General features: G+C 39.3%; 1 protein-coding gene across 1 annotated transcript in view; it reads right to left on the bottom strand.

The window, feature by feature from the left end:
• Positions 1 to 12158: 12158 nt before the first annotated feature.
• Positions 12159 to 19117, bottom strand: part of LOC308350370 (olfactory receptor 8B3-like) — a gene marked incomplete at both ends in the record, with an annotated part of 209653 nt that continues 202694 nt past the window's right edge. Inside the window, one exon of the mRNA XM_080815553.1 lies at positions 12159 to 12995. Coding sequence (XP_080671679.1) covers positions 12159 to 12995 — 837 coding nt within the window. The remainder of the gene's footprint in view (positions 12996 to 19117) is intronic.

Below are 19117 nucleotides of genomic sequence, written 5' to 3'. Positions count from 1 at the left end.
CCAATACGAGAGTGCCCGGCATCTGGGGACCAGCATTAACTTGGAGTCTTGTTGAAAGCACTCAAAAGAGCAAAGACTCGAGCGGGGAAATTGTGGGAATCGGGGCGGATAGGGATAGGGGCTTAAGTCCCCAGACCCAGGGCAGCATCCCCTGGCGCTGAGCCGGAGAGTGCGGCGGAGAAACCTGGTCTTTGTCCCGGAGCCGCCAGTGCGCCCAAGAACGGGTGGAGTCCGGCTCCCGTGAGGGGCTGGGAGCCACACCAGACGGCAGAACGCGCACCTTACTGGAGATGCGCGCGTGCCTCAACCTCCCCTGAGAGAGGTGCATGCCCAGCCTGGTGTTCTGGGACCCACGCGGCGATAGACCCACGCGGCGATAGAGCCGATAGAGCTGGAGGCGCCGCGCCCCAAACCATCCCCTGGGAGAGGTGCGCGCAAGACCTGAGCTCTTAGCCCCAGCCAGCGGGAAAATCTCAGTGTGCGATTGCTGCTTGGAACCTCTCTGGCGGTCTGGAGCTGCCCAGACAGCCACAGCTGCCTTGGTTTTGCGTACAAGCAGGAGATCCTGCGTCCCCAGGGACCGCGACTCAGAACCTGCTCTGCCAGCGGCCCAGCGGCTGCAGCACCTGCAGGGGAGCAGACTGAGGCTTCTCTCTGAGAGGGAGGTTGGGGTGCAGTTTTCTTTCCTCTAAACCTCCAAAAACCATCAAAAGCTGTCAAGGCGAGAGAAAAGAAGTGAACAAACATAAAAACCTCCAGAGAACAAAAACCTGAAAAAAAACGTTTTTCTCAGAGCCCACCCCCTTGAGGGGGTCGGGAGGACTTAACTCAGGGAACATCATTGACTGAAAACCCACGTGGCAGCCCCCTCCCCCAGAAAACAAATCAGGAAAAAAAAAAAAAAAAAGACTACAAGAGAACAACCACCACTACTTCATAGATACAACTTTTATTTTTAATTCTTTCCCACTATTCTGGTTCATTTTTTTTCTTTTTTTATATAGATAATTTTTTAACCTATTTACCATCACAGTGAGATGTCCAGTACATCAAATTCCATGATAAACTTCTAACCTGAATTTTTTGATACATACACATGTGTTTTTCTTTTGCTTTTCTATTTTCTTAATTTTTAAAAAAATTTTTAATTTAGTTTAGTCCAGTTTATTCCTTTTTTATTTTTATTTTCTAATATTCATATAGAGTTAAACTTCAAGGTAATCCCCTTTCTCCAAGCAATGCTACCCCTATAGGTGAACCAATTTTTAATCCCCCTTTTTCTTAGGAAAGTTGAGTCCTTTAACAAAGATATCAAGATACATCCAGGAAGAATCAAAATAACCTTCCTCGCCCACACCGAGAATCTATAACCATGCTCCCATCTTTTTCTTCTGCCAGTGTCTCTGTGTATTTATGTTTGTCCGGATAGTATATAAATCTTATACTTGGGGTTCTTCTTGACGAGGCTCCTCCTTTTTTTTGCTTATGTATATATATATTTTCTCTCGTCATATACTTTTATCAGTCTTTTTGTTTGTCTGTTTTTGTTTGTATACGTCATAAACCTTACCCTGGGGCCCATTTGGGCTGAATCTTCACTTTTATCTTCCCTTTTTTTCCTGTCTCTCTCTCTCCCTCTTTTTTCTTTTTCTTTTCTTTTTTCTCTCATTTGGGTGGGGAATCCTGAGTGCTCAGAAGCGTTCCAGGGTGCACCTTGACTGCACCACGGTCAATACATCCAGCTACATCTGTCCAGTCATCTCTCACCAAAATGACTAGGAGGAGGAATCCCCAACAGAAGAAAAATACAGAGGATGGGCCTTCTGCAACAGAGCTAACGGCTATCACCATAGACAATATGTCAGAAAGAGAATTCAGGCTAACAATTATCCAGGCAATAGCTAGGTTGGAGAAAGCCATGGATGACCAAACAGAATTGATTAGGGCAGAATTGAAAGCGACCAGAGAGGAGGTTCATAATGTTAGGGCAGAGCTGAAGGCCACCAGGGATGAGGTTCACAACGCTCTCAATGAGTTCCAATCTAATCTAAATTCTCTAAAAGCTAGGGTAACTGAGACAGAAGATAGAATTAGTGATCTGGAGGACAAACAAATAGAGAGAAAGGATCAGGAGGAAGCCTGGAACAAACAGCTTAGAAGCCACGAAAACAGAATCAGGGAAATAAATGATGCCATGAAACGTTCCAACGTCAGAATTATTGGAATCCCTGAAGGGGAGGAGAAAGAAAGAAGTCTAGAAGATATAGTGGAACAAGTTTTTCATGAAAATTTTCCCAATCTTGCGAATGGAACAAGTGTTCATGTACTAGAAGTAGAAAGGTCCCCCCCCAAGATTATAAATTCAAAAAAAAACATCCAGGCACCTCATAGTAAAATTGAGGAATCATAATTGTAGATACAATCTCTTGAAAGCCGCTAGGACAAAGAAGCTCCTTACATACAGAGGAAAGCCCATCAGAATAACGTCAGACCTGTCCACAGAGACCTGGCAAGCCAGAAAGGGCTGGCAAGATATATTCAGGGCACTAAATGAGAAGAACATGCAACCAAGAATACTTTATCCAGCAAGACTGACATTAAAAATGGATGGAGAGATAAAGAGTTTCCAAGACCGGCAAGGCTTGAAAGACTATGCAACCACCAAGCCGACACTGCAGGAAATATTAAGGGGGGTTCTATAAAAGAGGAAAAATCCTAAGAATAGCATTGAACAGAAATATAGAGACAATCGACAGAAAGAAAGACTTCAAAGATAACACAATGTCAATAAAAACGTATCTCTCAATAATCACTCTCAATGTGAATGGCCTAAATGCACCCATAAAACGACACAGGGTTGCAGATTGGATAAAACGACAGGACCCATCCATATGTTGTCTACAAGAGACCCATTTTGAACCTAAAGATACACCCAGACTGAAAGTGAAGGGATGGAGAAGCATCTTTCACGCCAATGGGCCTCAAAAGAAGGCCGGGGTAGCGATTCTCATATCAGATAAATTAGATTTTAAACTAAAGACGGTAGTCAGGGATACAGAAGGACACTACATCATTCTTAAAGGGACTATCCACCAAGATGATCTAACAATTGTAAATATCTATGCCCCCAATATGGGAGCAGCCAATTACATAAGAAAACTATTAATCAAGATAAAGAGTCATATTGATATGAATACATTAATAGTAGGAGATCTTAACACGCCTCTCTCAGAAATAGACAGATCATCGAAGCAGAAAATCAATAAAGAAATAAGAGCATTGAATGATACATTGGACCAGATGGACCTCATAGATATATACAGAACATTCCACCCTAAAACAACAGAATACTCATTCTTCTCAAGTGCACATGGAACCTTCTCCAGAATAGACCACATACTGGGTCACAAATCAGGGCTCAACCGATACCAAAAGACTGAGATTATTCCCTGCATATTCTCAGATCACAATGCTTTGAAACTGGAGCTCAATCACAAGGAAAAGTTCAGAAGGAACTCAAATACCTGGAAGCTAAAGACCACCTTGCTTAAGAATGCTTGGATCAACCAGGAGATCAAAGAAGAACTTAAACAATTTATGGAAACCAATGAGAACGAAGACACTTCACTCCAAAACCTATGGGATACAGCAAAGGCGGTCCTAAGGGGGAAATTCATAGCCATCCAAGCCTCCCTCAAAAAAATTGAAAAATCCAGAATACACCAGCTGTCTCTACACCTTAAAGAACTGGAGAATCAACAACAAATCAAACCAACTCCACACGTAAGAAGGGAAATAATCAAGATTAGAGCAGAGATCAACGAGGTAGAAACCAGAGATACAGTAGAACGTATCAACGAAACTAGAAGCTGGTTTTTTGAAAGAATCAATAAGATCGATAAACCATTGGCCACACTAATCCAAAAGAAAAGAGAGAAAGCCCAAATTAATAAAATTAAGAATGAAAAGGGAGAGATCACAACTAACACCAAGGAAGTAGAAACAATCATCAAAGCTATTACCAACAGTTATATACCAATAAGCTAAGCAACCTAGATGAAATGGATGCATTCCTGGAAAACTATAAACTCCCAAAATTGAACCAGGAAGAAATTGACAACCTGAATAGACCGATATCTAGTAACGAGATTGAAGCAGTGATCAAAAACCTCCCAAAAAACAAGAGCCCAGGACCTGACGGATTCCCTGGGGAATTCTATCAAACTTTCAAAGAAGAAATAATACCTATTCTCCTGAAGCTGTTTCAAAAAATTGAAGCAGAAGGAAAACTTCCAGACTCTTTTTATGAAGCCAGCATTACCCTGATCCCCAAACCAGGCAAAGACCCTACCAAAAAGGAGAATTTCAGACCGATATCACTGATGAATATGGATGCTAAGATTCTCAACAAGATCCTAGCAAACAGGATCCAACAGCACATTAAAAAGATTATCCACCATGACCAGGTAGGATTCATCCCTGGGTTACAAGGATGGTTCAACATTCGCAAATCAATCAATGTGATAGAACAAATCAATAAGAGAAGAGAGAAGAACCACATGATCCTCTCCATTGATGCAGAAAAAGCTTTTGACAAAATCCAGCATCCATTCCTGATTAAAACGCTTCAAAGTATAGGGATAGAGGGAACATTCCTGAACTTCATCAAATCTATCTATGAAAAACCCACAGCAAATATCATCCTCAATGGGAAAAAGCTTGCAGCCTTCCCATTGAGATCAGGAACACGACAAGGATGCCCACTCTCACCACTCTTGTTCAACATAGTATTAGAAGTCCTAGCAACAGCAATCAGACAACAAAGAGAAATAAAAGGTATCCAGATTGGCAAGGAAGAAGTCAAACTCTCTCTCTTCGCAGATGACATGATTCTTTATATGGAAAACCCGAAAGACTCCACCTCCAAACTACTAGAACTCATACAGCAATTCAGTAATGTAGCAGGATACAAAGTCAATGTCCAGAAATCAGTGGCTTTCTTATACACTAACAATGAAAATACAGAAAGGCAAATTAGAGAATCGATTCCATTTACTATAGCACCAAAAACCATAAGATACCTCAGAATAAACCTAACCAAAGAGGTTAAAGATCTGTACTCGAGGAACTACAGAACACTCCTAAAAGAAATTGAAGAAGACACAAAAAGATGGAAGAGCATTCCATGCTCTTGGATGGGAAGAATAAACATCGTCAAAATGTCTATACTGCCCAGAGCAATCTATACTTTTAATGCCATTCCAATCAAAATTCCACCAGTATTTTTCAAAGAGCTGGAGCAAATAATACTAAAATTTGTATGGAATCAGAAGAGACCCCGAATTGCTAAGGAAATGTTGAAAAACAAAAATAAAACTGGTGGCATCACGTTACCTGATTTCAAGCTTTACTACAAAGCTGTGATCACCAAGACAGCATGGTACTGGCATAAAAACAGACACATGGACCAGTGGAACAGAGTAGAGAGCCCAGATATGGACCCTCAACTCTATGGTCAAATAATCTTTGACAAAACAGGAAAAAATATCCAGTGGAAAAAAGACAGTCTCTTCAATAAATGGTGCTGGGAAAACTGGACAGCTATATGTAGAAGAATGAAACTTGACCATTCTCTTACACCGTACACAAAGATAAACTCGAAATGGATAAAAGACCTCAACGTGAGACAGGAATCCATCAGAATCCTAGAGGAGAACATAGGCAGTAACCTCTTTGATATCAGCCACAGCAACTTCTTTCAAGATATGTCTCCAAAGGCGAAGGAAACAAAGGCAAAGATGAACTTCTGGGACTTCATCAAGATAAAAAGCTTCTGCACAGCAAAAGAAACAGTCATCAAAACAAAGAGGCAACCCACGGAATGGGAGAAGATATTTGCAAATGACAGTACAGATAAAAGGTTGATATCCAGGATCTATAAAGAACTCCTCAAACTCAACACACACAAAACAGATAATCATATTAAAAAATGGGCAGAAGATATGAACAGACACTTCTCCAAGGAAGACATACAAATGGCTACCAGACACATGAAAAAATGTTCCTCATCACTAGCCATCAGGGAGATTCAAATCAAAACCACATTGCGATACCACCTTACACCAGTTAGAATGGCCAAAATTAGCAAGACAGGAAACAACGTGTGTTGGAGAGGATGTGGAGAAAGGGGAACCCTCTTACACTGTTGGTGGGAATGCAAACTGGTGCAGCCACTTTGGAGAACAGTGTGGAGATTCCTCAGGAAATTAAAAATAGATCTTCCCTATGACCCTGCAATTGCACTGCTGGGTATTTACCCCAAAGATACAGATGTAGTGAAAAGAAGGGCCATCTGTACCCCAATGTTTATAGCAGCAATGGCCACGGTCGCCAAACTGTGGAAAGAACCAAGATGCCCTTCAACGGATGAATGGATAAGGAAGATGTGGTCCATATACACTATGGAGTATTATGCCTCCATCAGAAAGGACGAATACCCAACTTTTGTAGCAACATGGACAGGACTGGAAGAGATTATGCTGAGTGAAATAAGTCAAACAGAGAAAGTCAAGTATCATATGGTTTCACTTATTGGTGGAGCATAACAAATAATATAGAGGACAAGGGTAGATGGAGAGGAGAAGGGAGTTGAGGGAAATTGGAAGGGGAGGTGAACCATGAGAGACTATGGACTCTGAAAAACAACCTGAGGGTTTTGAAGGGGCGGGGTGGGAGGGTGGGGGAACCAGGTGGTGGGTATTAGGGAGGGCACAGATTGCATGGAGCACTGGGTGTGGTGAAAAAACAATGAATACTGTTACGCTGAAAATAAATAAAAAATTAAAAAAAAAAAAAAAAAGAATTCAGTCTCTTCCATTTCCCCATGCTCATTTGCTGGCCTTCCTTCTCAGGCTTGGTATCTCATGGTCACGGAACAGTCGCCATAGCTCCAAGAATGACATCTAAACACCAGTATATCCAAAGAAGAAATCAAGGAACAAGGCAGAAGAATTCTTTCACATATCTCCTTGTAGTATGAAGTAAATCATCTCCAGATGCCAATAGATTAAGTCCTTAATGGCTTTGCAGTCATATGGCTATGCCACATGGCCAACACAGCTGCAAGGAAAACTGACAAAAATGAGAATCTCCCGTTTTCAGTCTCTATCAAAGAGAAGGAAGTTTCTGTCAATAGAATATTTGGAGGAGTAATACCTATTGGATAGAGCATCAACACAATCTGCCACCTACGAAGAGTTGGTAAAAGGTATTTAGAACAGGGATTGTGTGTTTGTTTGTTTGTTTGTTTTAGATTTTACTTATTTATTTCACCGACAGAAATCACAAGTAGGCAGAGAGGCAGGCAGAGAGATAGGGAGAAGCAGGCTCCCCGCTGAGTGGAGAGCCCAATGCAGGGCTCTATCCCAGGACACTGGGATCATGACCCGAGCCAAAGGCAGAGGCTTTAACTCACTGAGCCACCCAGGGGCCAGGATTGTGTTTTTCAGTTTAAATATAGAATATAATTGTTATTTTTTAAAGTAAATTCACTGTTTTAAGCTTTAAATCAACCCAATTGCTTCAAGATAGTCAAATCATGTTGTAAATGTATTTGTGTGTAGTTCTGTTTGTGTGCAGATAAATAAACTCATATAAGTATATATTTATACATTCACTACTTATATGTATGTGGTGAAGAGAGGAGGAACATCATTCTGTAACATGCAAGGGTCCTATTAGTAAAAAAACATCAGATACTGAATGTTTCAAACTGCATGAAATAAAGAGTGTCTCCAAGCAGAAAACAATAACTCACGCTACCGTTGTGTGTGTGTGTGTGTGTGTGTGTGTGTGTGTAACTTCTTTTTCACGTCAACTCCTAAAAGAGAGATGGAACAGATTGCCAGGCACTAAGTATCTGATGGATCGTAATTAAGATTATACCTTTTGAAATTTTAATTTTAGGTTTCCTTGAAGTGTCTTCTTAGTTTTCTATCTCTTATTTAGAATCTTCCCAATATATTGTATAATATTTGAAACTGCTAGACTAACCAAATTAGGTAAGAGAAGGGAAATTTCATTATGCAAAATATTGGAAAGGGATCTAAGGTAAACAGAAAATTATTAATTATATAAATTGAGGTTTAAATTCTTGCTAAGAAATTCTGCAACACAGAGCCACTGGGTGGCTCAGTCAATTAAGCGTCTGTCTTTGGCTCAGCGTCCTGAGATTGAGTCCTGCATCAGGTTCCTTGCTCAGCGAGGGCCTTGCTTTGCCCTCTGCCTGCCACCCCCCTGCTTGTGCTCTCTCTCTGACAAATAAAATCTTTAAAAAACAAAACCAAGAAAACTCCATAACTGCTTATTATACTAAAAAGGAGACACTGGGCTCCCTTCAGGGGCATCCTTGTACCAACCCTGGCTCCCACTTGAAGAAGGTCTGATTATAAATAAGAAAGCTTCAAGTAGAAGTTATGATGTATTAAAAACAGATCAAAAGAAGGGAAATCCTGTAAGTAAAGGCAATGAATAACTCTCTGAAAAACAGGACTCAGAAATGTGCCCTAGCAAATCCTACAGTGTTATGATACAAGTTTTTGTAAGAGAAGTGCAGTAATGGGGAGTTTAATTTATTTGGGTATGGCTGTCTTACCCATGACCCACTTAGAGGAAAACACCTTTTACCTCTGATATTTGTTAGATCATGGATTCTCTAAACAGCCTAGAATATATAGGGAGATGGAGAGGAGAAGGAAGTTGAGGGAAATTAGAGGGGGAGATGAACCATGAGAGACTATGGACTCTGAAAAACAATCTGAGGGTTTTGAAGGGGCAGGGGTGGGAGGTTGGGGGAGCCAGGTGGTGGGTATTAAGGAGGGCACGTATTGCATGGAGCACTGGGTGTGGTGCATAAACAATGAATTCTGTTACACTGAAAAGAAATAAAAAAAGAAAGAAAGAAAGAAAGAAATGCAAGGGGCGCCTGGGTGGCTCAGTGGGTTAAAGCTTCTGCCTTCGGCTCAGGTCATGGTTCCAGGGTCCTGGGATTGAGCCCCACAGCATTGGGCTCTCTACTCAGCAGGGATCCTGCTTCCCCACAACCCCCACCCCCACCTGCCTCTCTGCCTACTTGTGATCTCTGTCAAATAAATAAAATCTTTGAAAAAAAAAAAAGAATATAACTCGTGATAAAGGAAGGAAAGAACACTGGGTTTCTTGATGTGCCTAAGGTATCTTTTGGGGGAAAAAATTGTACTGGCTGCTTTTAGGAGATAAACTGTAGGAGGCATTGGATGAAGCAGGCATTTAATTAGGAGGGTCTTGTGTTAATGCAAGTCAGAGACAATAGTTTCTCAAATCAAGGTGGTAGTGTCATAGTTGTGATATACGGGGTATTATGTCTATACTGTATATATGCTTTATGTGTATGTAATATATTATGTATTATGTTTTAATCCAGTACTCCATTTCACTTAGTAAAAGTCTAACTTTCACAATTACCAACAATTTCCACCATGATCTTGCCCCTCGTTACATGTCTGTCCTCAGCTCCTTCAACTCTCTCTATTATTCCTTCTATTTAATACAGAAGTCCTTTCTCTATTCTCAAACATGCCAGAAGTATCACCTTAGGAAATTTTGCACTGGACAGTAAACTTCCTTAAAAAGATACCTTTCCAAGGGCAGTACCTCGGTGGCCCAGTCCGTTAAGCATCTGCATTTGGCTCAGATCAAGATCTTAGGGTCCTGGGATTGAGCCCCAGGACAGGTCCCCCTGCTCGGTGGGGAGTCTGCTTCTCTCTCCCTTCTGCCTTTCCCCTCCCACACTAGTACTCCTGTATACTCTCTGTCTCTGTCAGAGACAAAAAAGATATTTTCTAAATACTCACTTTAAACATCACCTTCTCAATGAGTTAGGACCCATTTCCAATTTACCTTTGCATTCTCAATATTTTTTTTAAGGATTTTATTTATTTAGTTGATAGGAGATCACAAGTAGGCAGAGAGGCAGGCAGAGGAGGGCGGGGGGAAGCAGGCTCCTTGCCAAGCGGAGAGGCAGATGCGAGGCTCGATATCAGGACCCTGAGACCGGGACCCAAGCCAAAGACAGAGGCTCAACCCACTGAGCCACCCAGGTGCCCCTTCATTCTCAATATTTAACACATTCCTTCACATAGGAGTTTTCGCCTCTTTGGATTGCTTCTTCTTACATGCCAGGTAGCTGGGATGTGGCTACTATGAATAAATCTCTTAAAATGCAAATTTAATTTGACTGACTCTAAAATATTCTATTTGAAGAGTCTGCTTAAGAGCTATTTAAACATTTTTATTTTAAAATGAGAGTAAATTTATGGTCATAAAACCAGTTGGGTTCCTGGAGGAACACAACACATCTGCTTCTTCATTTCCTACTAAGGGAAGCTGGCTCTTCAATATTTATTTTCTTTTAATTCCCTGTTCAATTTTCCACTCATTTTGATGAAGAATTTGTAACCTATTGTACCTCAGGAAATTAATTAAAAAAAAGAATTCTAAATGTAGATACAGATCAAGCCTTAGAGTTCTCAATTAATATTTTGACAACATGTCTAAGTCAAAATTAATTAGAGGAAAAGAGTGAAATGAAGCAATGACCTAGATATGGAAACTCAGTTTCTTAACAAAAAAATGAATATTGTTAAATTTAGTGGTGTTTAAGTACAATCAAGTACAAAAGCCATGTTTTTAAATTTTTCATTGCATAGCTGCTAAATGTTTACTACTGCTTATATCTTTGAATAAAGTCATATGTTCTGAATAAGGAGAAAACTCCTATTTTAAATCTCATGACTCATTAAGGAAGGCATGTGATTGTATGAGGACTGGGTATAACATGCAACTGATAAATTATTGAACACTACATCTGAAACTATATGTACTATATGTTGGCTAATTGAGTTTAAATTAAAAATATAAATAATAAATAAATAAATAAATAAATCTCATGTATCTCAGTACTAAAAAAGAAGAACAACCTGTTTGTTTCCCTAAACAAAAAATAAAAATGTAATACCCAGCATGAGAGAAATTCATGGGTCATCCTGGAACAATGTAGAAACAACCTTCAAACTAGAAATGTTTTCTCATAGTCCTTGTTTATTGAAACAAAATAATAAAGTAGAAGCAAATCATATCATAAAGAGCAGTAGACTTGAAATCAGAAGACTAAGAGGATACACTAGACCTTGTCTTTGTGCAGCTGTGTGACTTTGGGTGAATCATTAACTATTCTGATCTTCACTTTCCCATCCATAAAGTGAATACTTTTGTTGATCAGCCATGTGCTACTTTGACTGTCTAAAAATAAAACCAACTCTTTGCCAAAAGAAGCCTCCTGCAAAATGATTACAGATGCAAAATAGACTAAAAATAATAGTCTTTATTAAAACTTCTATTTCTGCCACTTAAAAAATGATATATTCTTGGGGCACCTAGGTGGCACAGGTGGTTAAGTGTCCAACTCTTGGTTTCAGCTCAGATTGTGATCTCAGGGTCCTGATCTGACTCATGAGATTGGTCTCCATGCTCAGCACAGAGTCTGCTTGGAATTCTCTCCTCCTCTCTCTCTTCCCTGCTCCCTCTAAAGTAAATAATTTTTTTAAAAAAGCAGATATATTCTTGCCAATCAGAGCAAAGAAACAGGAGTATACACATACTATCACACTATCTGATTTGTGCTTCAAATAGCAAGTGGCAGATAAGAACAAGCCCAATGCTCCAGTGTCAACTGTGTTGTTGCTCAATTCAATAGAGACTATTCATCTTTTTCCAGTGGGAAAAGAAGTTTAAAATGAAAAAAAAAAATTAAACTCAGATAATACATTCCTGTTGATAAACAGGAAAAAAGTGAAGGCATTGTGCAAATGAAGGAAAAAAAAAAGAAAAAAGATCTAGTAAATTACAGACAGAAGACTCAAATCTCTTTGACCACGTTCAGAAAAACATAGGCGAAGAAGGCTACCCCTGAAAATATTTTCTTGAAACACATAAAAGCTCCCTGCTGGAAAAAAACAAAAACAAAAACAAAAACAAAAAAACAAAACCAAAAACCAAGAACCAACCAACCAAACAAAAAACCTCCTGCTGTGTAACTAACTGCAGAGAGACATTCTTTCCTATTAAAACTGTCTCCTACTCAGAATTTTCCTAAGGGCAAGTTTAACATCTTTGTTTCTCAAACTGTAAATGAAAGGGTTCATCAAGGGAACTGTGTTAGTGTAAAAGATAGAAGAGATTTTCCCCTCATTCATAGACCCAGCAGAAGATGGTTTAAGATACATAAAAGCACAGGAGCCAAAGAAGAGAGAAACAGCAATTATGTGGGAACTGCACGTGCTGAAGGCTTTGGACCTGCCCTCAGTGGAGCTTATGCGCAGGATGCTGGACAGGATGAAACCATAAGAGATAAAAATGGTAACAGTGGGTACAATCACATTGATGCTCAACACAATGAAAACCACCAGCTCATTGACATAGGTGCTGCTGCAGGAGAGCTGGAGCAGAGGGAGGATGTCACACAAATAATGGTTGATGGTGTTTGCATCACAGAAAGTCAGTCTCAGCATGCACCCTGTGTGAGCCATGGCACCCGAAAATGCCATCAAATATGAACCAAGCATAAGGATGGAACACACTTTAGGGGACATGGCAACATTATATAAGAGTGGATTACAGATGGCCACATAGCGATCATACGCCATTGATGTCAGCACATAAGCTTCAGAAATAGCAAAAAAACAGAAAAAGTAAAGCTGAGTCATGCATCCCCTGTAGGAGATAATATTCTCCTTTGATGTGAAGTTAATCAGCATTTTGGGTGTAAACACAGAGGAATAACACAGGTCTGTGAAGGACAAATTGAAGAGGAAAAAGTACATGGGGGTGTGCAGGTGTGAATTGAGCCCTATTAGAATTATCAAGCCCAAATTTCCCAACACAGTGACCACATACATGACTAGAAACAGACAGAAGAGGGGGAGCTGGAGATCTGGAAGGTCTGTGAGCCCCACCAGAATGAATTCAGTCACAAAGGAAGCATTTCCAGGAGCCATTCTTCTCTAAGGGGATCTGTGAGCACAGAAGGAAAAAGTTAGAAAGAGAAAAACCCAGATTTTTTCCACCATATTTCCTCTCCCAAGTGTGGTGTATGCACAGGAAAGATAAAAGACTAGCCCAACCTGGACCCACAAACTCTTTTACCATTATCATGAGACTGAGTGACTCAGACTGCCCATTATTGGGCTCTGTAAGCTAAGTAACAAAGAACTTCAAAACTTAGCCTATAGAGTAAAGGGAAATACTGCCAAATGTAAACGTAACTGTTGGGAAAAGAAAAATAAAATGATAAGGAGAAGTTTGCACCAGGACAGAACTATCTTTCTCTCCTCAATCATTTTCATTCACTTGAGCCCTCTCTTCAGCATTAAAACTGGAAGCTGGGACCTGGAGCTGCCTTCTAATGCAGATTGGACTTGGTGTGGTGGAAACCAAGTAGATTGCTTCTAGTCCAAAACTGAGGGACCAGTCTACAGGAAGTTACTGCTCCATGTCACAGAATCAAAGTCACAAATCTGGAGTAGCAAGTTTTCCCATGGAGAGGAACTTAATGACCTATAGAACGCATTCTTTGATCACCACCTACAATATCTCTAAACACTCCCAGCTCCTGACAGATTTTTCTCAATTTCACTTGAGACTCAGGACTGCAAAACTGGGAAAAGTGACATATATTTGATCCTCAGACTTCCATCTCAAAAAAGAAGGACATGAATAAAAATGAAATTTAGAAGTTCACCCACCTTAAGCCAGAAAACTTTGGTGCTTCCTTATCATTGTTATTACTCCCATTGTCATGGAAGGACAATTTCAGACTGTGAGATTTGGTTCCTCTAACTCAAAGAAAATGCAGCCAACACTTGATTGCTGATATACGCTAGAAAATCTTTTAGAACTGTAGATCATAATTTCTGATTATGACTTTGAGTTCCCTCAAACAGTAGACAAAAACAGTCTTTACTATTTTCATTTTTGCCACTTGGTAAGTCACACAAGATTTAATGTGAGTGTGATTATATAATGTACTTGGTTGTAAACAAGGCAGAACTGTGCTCAGTGTCTTCCCCAAGGAAAATTAATAAGGGTGATCAGAAACTGTGGGGATTCTATAAACACCCTGAACCATAATCTGTCTTCAGTTCCTTAGGGATTCAACAATTTGATCAATTTTTCCCTTCCCTGTAGGGATCATACCTCCCCTCAAGGAATAGCCAAGACCCATTTCCCACTCTGCAAAATGGTGGAAGAGGAAGCCTTAATCTCTATTTTTCTACATGACACACTAATTCAAAAACAATTTGTATACTGATTCCCTTTATAAGAAATCTAGAAACTGGCTAAGACAGTCAGGCACCCAGTGCATGCATGAAACCAGACATATTGAAGATGTTAGGAAAATTCAAGATAGCCTCTTGTAATAATACCTATGTTTGCATAGCACATGTGATTGGGACAAAAATCCCCCAGTTCCTAGCTACTCCCTGGAAAAGGAAAGAGGTGTACCACACATCCAAAGCCTCAAGTTGTTTAGGAGCTACCCATAAGACTAACTTTTGTACTGTATGTCTCAGAAAGGTGAGGGGACATGGAACATGGCATAGTTTAGCTGCACAAGGTGAGAGAGAACAGAGACTGCAGTTGGGGTTGGAAATCACAATAGCTACCTACCCACCACACACGCATCCCACTGACTCAGCACACAGCTAGCAGTAGAAAACTCTTTTCCTCCAAGCATGTATCTAATGACCCAGCTTATTACAGAGCTGCCTGAGGAATTGGCTTCAGTCTTGCTTGTTTTGTTTTAGGGTGCTGATGGGACCTGACATACGCCAGAAGAAATGAAGCAAAAAGAACAAAGGAAAGTCGGATGGAATGACAAGAAAAGTAAGAGGCTCCCACCATCTGGTTAGGCTACTGTGTGGGTCTTCTCTAATGCAAGGCTAGTCCATGAAGATTAGGACAGTTAGACATTTTGTCTAATGTCCAGACACAAGCCCAGGGAGTCTCAATATTTCCCCAAACAGACAATATAAATCTCCACAAACTGTCCCTAATGAAAGAAATATAACATTTACCTGACATAGAATTCAAAATAGCTGCTATAATAAGGTTCACTGCAGTCAGAGAACAATACATAGACAAAACTGAGAATATCAAACAAGAGACAGAAACCTCTAAAGAATACCAAGCAGAAATCATGTGGCTGAAGAACAGAATAACCAAACTGGAAAAATTACTGGAGGGTTAAAACAGAGGAGTAGATCACTCCAAAGAAAGGATCATAGAATTTTTTTTAAAAATCATTTGAAATTACTCATCAAGGTAGCAAAAGGAAGAATGAAAAATAGTAAAGAAAATAAGAGAATTATTGGACAATATCAGATGGACCAATATATGCATTATAGGGATTCCCCAAAAAAGAGCTGGGAAATGACCTGAAAGATGCATCAAAGGAAAAATGGCTTCAAAATCCCCAAATCTGTGGAAGAAAATGAACATCCAGATCCAGGAAGCAAAAATGATCCCCACCCCCACCCCCGAAAAAAAAAAAAAAAAGACAGGAAAGGAAAAGAAAAGAAAAAAGACTTCAAAGAAATCCACACCAAGACACATTATAATCAAATTACTGAAAAGTCAAAGACAAAGAGAACGTTCAAGGAGCAAGAAACATGCAATTTATCCCATACAATGAAACCCCTATAAGAACATCAGTGGACCCCCCTTTTCCATATCCTCTCCAACACGCGTTGTTTCCTGTCTTGCTAATTTTGGCCATTCTAACTGGTGTAAGGTGGTATCTCAATGTGGTTTTGATTTGAATCTCCCTGATGGCTAGTGATGATGAACATTTTTAATGTTTCTGGTTGCCATTTTTATGTCTTCATTGGAGAAGAGTCTGTTCATATCTTCTGCCCATTTTTTGATATGATTATCTGTTTTGTGTGTGTTGAGTTTGAGGAGTTCTTTATAGATCCTGGATATCAACCTTTTATCTGTACTGGCATTTGCAAATATCTTCTCCCATTCCCTGGGCTGCCTCTTTGTTTTGTTGACTGTTTCCTTTGCTGTGCAGAAGCTTTTGATCTTGATGAAGTCCCAAAAGTTCATTTTTGCTTTTGTTTCCTTTGCTTTTGGAGACATATCTTGAAAGAAGTTGCTGTGGGTGATAAAAGTAGCTATAACTAAAAATGTTAATAGACACAAAACACATGTATGCATTCAATAAAGCCTTTTAAAGTGAAGAAAGCAAAATGTCAGAAATATTTCTTTAATCAAAACTACAGCCCCAATAATGTATGTGAGTATATGACCAAGTAGGAAAATATGTGAGGGTGTGTGCTAGGCTTACACATGTACACCAAGAAGGAAATCTATTATGATAAACACATATATTAAAAAAGAAGAGACATTTGAGTCAACAAACTACCTTTATACGTGAAGGAACTAGAAAGAAAAGAACAAATAAAGCAGAAATACATCAAATAGAAAATAGAAAATAATAGTAAAATCACTGAAAATAAGAGCTGCTTTATAAGATAAAATTGGCAAGCCCTTAGCAAGTCTAAATAAGAACAAAGAGAGAAGATCTCAATAAGTAAAATTAGAAATGAAAAAGAAGACAAAAAAACTGATGTCACAGAAATAAGAAGTAAAGGATAATAAGATTATATGAACATTTATACACCAACTAGAGAATCTAGATGAGATGAATAGATTCCTAGAAATATACCACCTGCTAAAATAAATCATGAACACATAGAAATTCTGAACAGAACTGTAAGGGGTATCATGATTAAATCAATACTCTAAAACCTCTCAACAAGGAAAATCTAAGCTTCAAGCATAAATTCTACCAACTATTTAAAGAAGAATTAACACCATTCCTTCTCAAGTCCCTAAAACTAAAGAATGGGGTAGACTTTCAAATCCATTCTATGAGGCCCCCATTACCCTGATATGAAATCCAGACAAAAATAGTACAAGGAAAGAAAATTAGAAGCTAGTATCCCTGATGAATTCTGAATTCCAGAAATTTAGATGCTAGTATCCCTGATGAATTCTGAATTCTTATTCATCCGAAGAACACATAAGCATATATTTACACACACATTTATATTTAGTAGCAGAGAAGGGCAGAAGCATCATTCTTGACATACAGAGGGGATTCTGTTAGTAGTAAAAAAGCAATAGTCTCTGAATTTCTCCAAATGTGAAAACTACATAAAATAAGACATGGCTCCAAACATAAAACAATGACTTGTACCTACCACAATTACAGATTTTTATTTTAATGTTTTATTTAAATTAATTTGTTAACATACAGTGTACTCTTAGTTTCAGGGGTAGAATTTAGCGATTCATCAGTTGCGTATAATGCCCAGTGCTCATTACATCAAGTGCCCTTCTTGATGTCAACTCTAAAGGGAGAAAGTTAGAAAAGACCACTTAGGCACGTGTTATTCTCTTTGGGCTGCTATAACAAATGCATGGATTGGGGGCTTATAAACAAGAGAAATTTATTTCTCACAGTTCTGGAGTCTGGGAAATCCAAGATCAAGGCACCAGGAATTTTTCATCTCTGGTGAGATCTCTTTTTCTGCTTCATAGACTGTTTGTCCTCTTGCTCTGTCCTCACATGACCAAAGGAAAAAAGGGAACACTGATATCTCTCTCTCCCTTTTTAAAAAATATTTTATTTATTTATTTGACAGAGATCACAAGTCCGCAAAGAAGCAGGCAGAGAGAGGGGGAGGGGGAAGCAGGCTCCTCACTGAGCAGAGAGCCCAATGCGGGCCTTGATCGCAAGACCCTGAGATCATGGCCTGAGCAGAAGGCAGAGGCTTTAACCCACTGAGACACCCAGGCGCCCCTCTGATATCTCTTTTATAAGGGCACTGATCCCATTCATGAAGGCCCCACTCTCACGACCTAATCAACTGCCAGAGTTCTCATTTCCTAATACCATCACACTAAGGATTAAGTTTCAACATAGGAATTTGAGAAAGCCACATTCGATCTATAGCAGACTTTACTTTAAAAGTCTTTCTTCATGCTCTATCTATGATCTAAGATCTATATCTAAGATCTGTGTTTAGGATATTTCCAACATGCCATATATGATTTTGAAACTTCTACACTCACAAAATTAGGTTACAAAAAGCGATGGAAATTCAAAATGGAAAATTTGGGAAAGGATCCAAGGTAAAGAGTAGATTAATTATATGAAATGAGGTTAAAAGTTCTTCTAGGAAACTCCACTTCTGCATGTGATACTTAAAAAGAGGCACTAGGGTATCCTTAAGAAAACCAAAGCTCCCCATCTTAAAGAAAGCATAACTATAAACTGCAAATGGAAGTAAAGATTAAGAGCTTAATTTTATTTCTCTCTTGCAACCTGAGTAAAAATGAAGAGGCAGAAAAAGGATCTGCCAATCCATGACTTGTGCGACCAGTGCATTTAATTCCCATCCCCTGCTCAAAAATGAGTGGCTGTGATTAAGAGCTACTCTTTCCTGTACTCAAATCTTGTCATAATATGAAGTTTCTGAACAGATCAAAAGTATAAAAATCCTGGGTGTAAAGCAAATGAGCAATTGCATTTCTGGACAATAGAACTCAGAAATGTGTCCTAGCAAATCCCACGATGTCACAGTACATGTCACATTCAAGGAGAAGGGTAGTAATCTGAGGTTTGTTTACCCTACTTTGGGTATCAACTGTCCTATCAATTGTACTTCTAGGAAAAAATGTGTTGCCTCTGAGAATTTCTAGTTCATAAATTTTCCATACGATGTAGAATATAACTCATAGTAAAAGAGAGAAGGAACCCTTGGGTCTTCAGGGGAAGGCCTTCTTACAATTACAACTGTCCTAAAAATAAGAATTTTCTTCTGTATCAAAACTGTAACAATTAAATACTAATCTGTTTTACATGAAGTAAGGTATAGAGTGGTCCAAGGAGGTCCCTATCAATTGGAAATTAATGTTTCAGTGATACTCTAAGTAAACAGCTCCCTCTGAT

The sequence above is a fragment of the Martes martes genome, assembly GCF_963455335.1.
Source record: "Martes martes genome assembly, chromosome: 10".
NCBI lineage: Eukaryota > Metazoa > Chordata > Mammalia > Carnivora > Mustelidae > Martes > Martes martes.
This window is presented reverse-complemented; position numbering and strand designations above follow the sequence as displayed.